Source organism: Notothenia coriiceps, unplaced genomic scaffold (assembly GCF_000735185.1).
Source record: "Notothenia coriiceps isolate Sejong01 unplaced genomic scaffold, NC01 NC01_scaffold00000339, whole genome shotgun sequence".
NCBI classification, from domain to species: domain Eukaryota; kingdom Metazoa; phylum Chordata; class Actinopteri; order Perciformes; family Nototheniidae; genus Notothenia; species Notothenia coriiceps.
Window position 1 is genome coordinate 2,001,000 of NW_011333040.1, and position 6,476 is coordinate 2,007,475.

Consider the following 6,476-nt stretch of genomic DNA (forward strand, 5'->3'; position numbering starts at 1 on the left):
TGTTGGAAGAACACAAGCATGAGCTGGATCGTATGGCCAAAGCAGACCGCTTCCTGTATGACATGAGCAGGTAAAACACACACACACACACACACACACACACACACACACACACACACACACACACACACACACACACACACACACACACAAGCCTGTATTTGTCAGTTAACTAAAGCATGACGGTGACAGACAGACTGTACACTTTGAGGATCCTGTCTGGAGGAAAAGCTGCAGAGCAGGTTGAAAGAGAGAGTAGTTACCTCAAGTAACAGTGTTATTAAGCTGCCAGTGTACCAAGTAAAATAAAACTGTCTCGAGTTGGTAAAAATTGTTAAGCACTATCTAAAATGCTTCACTTGTTCAAATAACTGAAGAAAAGCCACAGGAGCACCCTGTTCTGCTGCTTCCCCTCTGATGCTTACCAGGAAGTCTGCTGTTAAAAGTCATCACAAATGACTGTCACTTGGTTATGATTATCACAACCTGCAGTCGGTCGTCAGCTTTATGGAGCCAGGCAGAACAACTAAAGGCCAAAGATAGGCTCGCATCCTGTGTCACATGAGAGATTTTCTGGCTTTTCACATTGAACATTTTAACGGAAAACGACATCTTTATTCACAGAAGCAGGGTTAAGGCCGCTGATATGTGGTTCCCTTCTCAGTCCTAACTTATCTTGGTCTCTTACCCTTAGTCCCAACCAAAGCTTTTGTCATCGGCCTCGCTTTAAAAATAGCACAAAACGATATCCTCATCATCAGTACCCTCGGCAAGAAAGTGCTTCTTGCTTTAACCTATGTTCTTATAATCACACTTTTCTATGTGTCTGTATTAAAAAGAAAAGAGCGACATCATGTGGCCAAACAGCAAAACAACATAACCAGCTATTCCAGGCAGTGAATACAAATGTATACACACCTCGTAGGCTCGAGCAGCCAAAATAAAACATTTAGAGAAAAACAATAGAGGGCATTGTGTGACTATCTGTTGACAATTTGACATGTTCACACACAAACAACAAAATAGTTGTAGTTGGGTGGCTGTTGGGTCATCGGAGTCCACTCACAGTTTGGCTGTTTGATTCTGTCCTCTCCTAGCATCAACCACTATCAACAGAGACTGCAGTCCCTCTACTTCAAGAAGAAGTTTGCTGAAAGAGTGGCTGAGATCAAACCTAAAATCAAAGGTATTCCTTTCTGTCCAAAACTCAGTGAATTCATGGGTGCTGTTCTGTTCAGTTTGTTGTGTCCTGCTGAAGATATTATAAGATGTTAAAATACATGTTGACATTGTGTTCCAGCTCTGAGCATTGCGTCCCAGGAGGTGGTGAAGAGCGGGGCGCTGCTTCAGCTCCTGGAGGTGGTGCTGGCCTTTGGAAACTACATGAACAAAGGACAACGAGGAAACGCCTGGGGATTCAAAGTGTCCAGTCTCAACAAGATAGCCGACACCAAGTCCAGCATTGACAAGTACGGCTCATTTTCTGTTGACTTAATCCTTTTTCTGAGAAGAAATGTAGATGTTTGTTCGATTCGCTTTTCTTCTAGAAGTCAATGAGAAGTGATAAATGTTTGACTGTTAAATGTACGGTGTGTGTTGTGTGTTTGCAGAAACGTCACTCTTCTTCACTACATGGTCACTGTGCTGGAGAGGAAATACCCGAAGTTGGCAGCTTTCAGTGAAGAGCTTCAGACTGTGCCAGAAGCTGCGAAGGTCAAGTAAGAACAAACACAAACACAAAGACACTGTAGAAGTGATTGTCCTGAACCTCACTGCTAAAACAAGACTTTGTGGAGACTGTTGTTCCCCAATAAATAGGTCCTGAAATCCACCTAAAACCACAAATGGGAAGAAAAAATTAAGGAATTGTATTTTGTGTAATGCAGCTAAAATGACTGTCTTGTGTCTCTCTATGACCTGTCTCTCCAGCATGACAGAGTTGGAGAAGGACATTGGCAAGCTGAGATCTGGCCTGAAAAATGTTGAGGCGGTGAGTGAATGATTACGAACCTGATCAGTTATTTTCTTAGTATGTTCAACACCTAACACCCTGTAAATCCATTTGACAAAAAGACTCATGGAGGATACGTGTGGAATATATTGACATATTGAATTCTCTGTGTGTGTGTGTGTGTGTGTGTGTGTGTGTGTGTGTGTGTGTGTGTCCAGGAGCTGCAGTACCAGCAGGGCCGCTCCCCTCAGGGTCCTCAGGACAGGTTTATCCCTATGGTCAGTCAGTTCATCACTGTGGCCTCCTTCGGCTTCTCTGACGTGGAGGACTCACTCAGTGAGGCCAAACAAGTGGTGAGTCAAGGGGGATACTGTCATTCACATGTTTAACCCACAAACATAATCTTAACACAAAGGAGTCTAATGCTGTAGTTAGGGTTAGCAGAAACAGAAAATCTGTATGTGAGTCTGAAGCAATGCTATCCAACAACATTCATAACCCACTGCTGCCAGTCTGTATGCTACGCTAGGCTAACGTTGTCCTGACTCCAGCTCTGTAATTAACACACATACTGTCTCTCGATTCGGATACTTTCCTCAGTACACTTCCATGTCTTAAACTGGGTGGTCTTGTCTTAAATCCAACAAAGGTTTTATGCCCTCACTGGAAGTGACGATCGCTGCTGTTAGCTAGCTAGCTATAGCAATTATGATTCGCAGTACCAAATCCTTTCAGACTGCTCAATTAACACTATACAATTAACAGCAGCTTCTTTTTGACACCAGTTACAGTATAGCAGAACTAAAATATTTAAAAATAAATACACATATCTAACTTTTATTTGCATAGTGCTATGTTCACCAAAGCAACAGCAATAGTGTGTAATTGTAAGTGTCCACGTTCCACTGTGGACCATTGTGAGAGCCCTATCTGGATGCATTTTGACATACTTTGGAAGCAGCAAATGTAAGCGCAGAAGTACATGATTTGAGACACGTTTTTTCTCAAATTGTTGTGCTATTCGATTAAAATGTGTCGATTGTTTGCCTTTTAAGATAAACCTTCATAGTACATAACTATCTGTCCTCAACTGACTGACAGATAAACAATGTTACACTCACACAGTTTCACATTATATTGTGTGTATTATATACACACAAGTTGGACATTAAAAAGGCAAGATATCTGAAAAATCTGCCTGTTGATCAAAAACAGAAGCTAAATGAAACCATAAATACAATTACCAATTACACAACTATTACATTTTCAAATTGGTATTTATTATATAACCTATTTGTACTTACTTAATCATGGTAATGTCCCGTCAACTTATGAACACAGAAACAGAGCATTTCTAAATCATTGAATAATGCAGAATACAAAAAAAGTGAAGCCAACGTTTACAGCAGCTCAATATGTTCGACTCGTCAAAATGTATCATGTATCTTGTTGCAGTTTGGAAAGGCGCTGACACGTTTTGGAGAAGACACGTCCAACATGCAGCCAGATCAGTTCTTTGGGATGTTCAACACTTTCCTCACAGCTTACTCAGAGGCCCAGCAGGAGAACGAGAACATGGCGAGACGCAAGGAGGAGGAGGAGAGACGGGAACTCTTGGAGGCACAGGTTAGAGGACATGATCATACAAGAGAGATGTACTTTATTTTAACAGGATAGCTAATGTATGTTACAACGTGTCAGGTACATAGTAATACATTCATAAGTTTTGTTCCGTGCATTAAACATATAACATACTTGACACTAACTTCTGAGAGATAACATAATAGACGTTGCCTACACACTTTCCCTGTTTCCATACACTGATTCAGACGAGATGGGGAAGTATTATAGTATATAGATCCTGCAAAAAACTTAAATTGCTAAGAACTTGTACTATTATGACACTGTAAAAATACTCTCTGTAAAGTGTCAAAGTCCTGCATTTAAAATGTTTCTTTAGAAAAAGTGAGTAAACATTCGTAGCCAAATGTAGTTAAATTACTTTACTAGTGTTAAAGCAGAGAAATCTAAAATTAAAAATTGTTAAAAATAAATGAAACAATGAGTGACATTTATATAAAGGCCAATTAATGTTCTCCCAATCTTTCAAAAAGCTGTAAAATAAATACAATATAATATATAATAAAAACAAATCCTCATATATGGTCAACTGTTTTTTTATGCAAAACTCTTGATTTGTAAACTAACTAAAGCTGTAAGAGGAATGCAGTAATGTAAAACGTACATTATTTAATTGAATTGGAGTAGTATAAAGAGTCAGTAGTGATACAGTATCATCCTCTCCTGTCTTGATCTGTCTGTTCCTGCAGCTGAAGAAAGACAGGGAGCAGAAGGGCAGGAAGGCCAGAGCCAACGCAGAAGAGGAGAGCGGTGAGTTCGATGACCTGGTGGCCGCTCTGCGCTCTGGAGAAGTGTTCGATCGGGATATGTCCACAATGAACCGCAGGAAGCAGCGGACACAGAAAGTGTTGGAGAGCAGCCGGGAGAGAGTAGTGACAAGACTAAACCAGTGACCAACTTCATCTTTAAAGCTGTCAGGAAGTACACAAACATACTGAAACACTGCTGACTATTGAACATAATCAATGTATGTTAATGTAGGCTTTTTAGAATAGTATTGGGCTACTTTGACCAATTTCCAGAATCAGGTGTCCGGTGCCTTGCTGAAGGGCACCACGGCAGGGCAGGAGGTGAACTGGGACCTCTCCAAGTAGAAGTCCACACTCCATATTTAGGTCTGGTCAGGGACTTGAACCGGTGACCCTTCAGCTCTCAGTCCGAGCCCCTACTGACTGAGCCACTGCCGGAGTTCCATTAGTAATGTACATTAATCTGTTCTTAATATAAGATTTTAAACTATTATCATTTAAGTGTTTTTTGTCAGCTGTTACACACTACTCCATCATTTCTTTTAAACAACGCTTTGTAAAAATGTATACAACTATATCCTGCAATAGCTGCATTTAATAAGTTGATGTTTTGATTTTTATTTACCATCATTTTGTTTTTGGGGTGGTTTGCATTCCCTATAAATAATAATAATGATAATAAATTATATTTTCATAGCGCTTTCTGGGACTCAAAGTCTTTTTTACAATATAAGGGAGGGTGGGGGTTGGGTGGGTACAAACAAATAAGGACAAACAAAGACGATACAATAATTAGAGTTATTCTCGAACCAGGGATCAGTATTATCTGTTGATACGGGTACATGTACAGTACAATAGTAAGTGATATATGGGTGAGATAAAAATGTTAAAGGTGTATTTTTTATAAAATGACAGTCCTTTAACAAGGCTAAAGCTTGTCTATATACAAAACTGGCATTATGTCATGAACAATACCTGCTGATTCAATAAAAACGTGAAGACGGATACAAAATGTGTTGTCGTTGTTGAGTCATTCATCCTGTTAGATAGGAGCAGACTGAAAGGGGGGGGGACCAAACAACCTCATTAATGATTGGAAATGCAAAGATTCAGCCAAGGAAACAAAAAAGTATCAGACATGACTCCAAAACTAGGGTTTGGTTTAAAGATCCCCTATTATACTCTCTTTCAACAATATATTATGGGTCTCAGATAAATACAAAACATATCTCTGAAGTGTTTGGCTCCAAATACCAAACAGATCATTGCAGCATCCCACAATCCCCTCTGTTTCAGCCCTGTTTCAAAAGTGCTGATTCTCTGTCTGTTACTTTAGATGAAAATAAGGAGCCACTCCCCACGCCCCTCTGAGAGATATTTGGTTAAAAAGAACACAATAGGGGGGGGTTTACCTTTGTTGGTTATTGGCTAATGGTTACACAAGCCAAAACATATGACATCACAAAGTGGCGATAATCAGCTCATTTTCAGACAGCTTTTTATATAAATGGATCAGGACAAAAAGTGAGCGAATCTTTTGTCCTGAAACTTTCAGAATCTCTTTACACATGTTTATGTATAAAAGACATGAAAAAGTGGATTTTGCATAAGAGGTGACCTTAAAAAAAATGTATTATCAACATTCTAATCCCAACACATGTTACATTGCATTTCAGAAAGATATCATAATTAAATTGGAATATTGTCAGATGTATGTCATAATATTGTAATAATATCTTCAGAATTGTATACTTAGGTCAAAAATATGTAAATGGACTGTACTTATATAGCGCTTTATCCAGTCTTTAAGACCCCTCAAAGCGCTTTACATACTACATGTCATTCACCCATTCACACCCATTCATACAGAGCAGTGTACCTTACTCTAGGACCTAACATTCACACACTTTCACACACCGTTGGCCATGCCATCGGGAGCAACTCAGGGTTAAGTATCTTGCCCAAGGATACATCGACATGTTGACTGCATGGGCTGGGATCGAACCCACAACCTTCTGGTTGAAAAACGACCACACTCCCTCACAGCCACAGTCGCCCTAAAAAAATATTATAAAAATATGTTCAGACTTATGTCATAATGGTGTAAGACGGTTGTAAGATTTATGTCATAATGA

The 6,476-nt window shown here is 39.6% G+C and overlaps 1 protein-coding gene across 1 annotated transcript in view; it reads left to right on the forward strand.

Moving 5' to 3' along the window:
* The window catches only part of LOC104949990 (disheveled-associated activator of morphogenesis 1-like), a 14,408-nt gene extending 9,076 nt beyond the window's left edge, over positions 1 to 5,332 (forward strand). The window contains exons 17-23 of the mRNA XM_010776431.1: positions 1,098 to 1,186; positions 1,301 to 1,469; positions 1,611 to 1,718; positions 1,930 to 1,990; positions 2,170 to 2,304; positions 3,407 to 3,577; positions 4,282 to 5,332. Of these exons, the coding sequence (XP_010774733.1) occupies positions 1,098 to 1,186; positions 1,301 to 1,469; positions 1,611 to 1,718; positions 1,930 to 1,990; positions 2,170 to 2,304; positions 3,407 to 3,577; positions 4,282 to 4,485 (937 nt within the window). The 3' untranslated portion in view covers positions 4,486 to 5,332. The remainder of the gene's footprint in view (positions 1 to 1,097; positions 1,187 to 1,300; positions 1,470 to 1,610; positions 1,719 to 1,929; positions 1,991 to 2,169; positions 2,305 to 3,406; positions 3,578 to 4,281) is intronic.
* Positions 5,333 to 6,476: the final 1,144 nt, after the last annotated feature.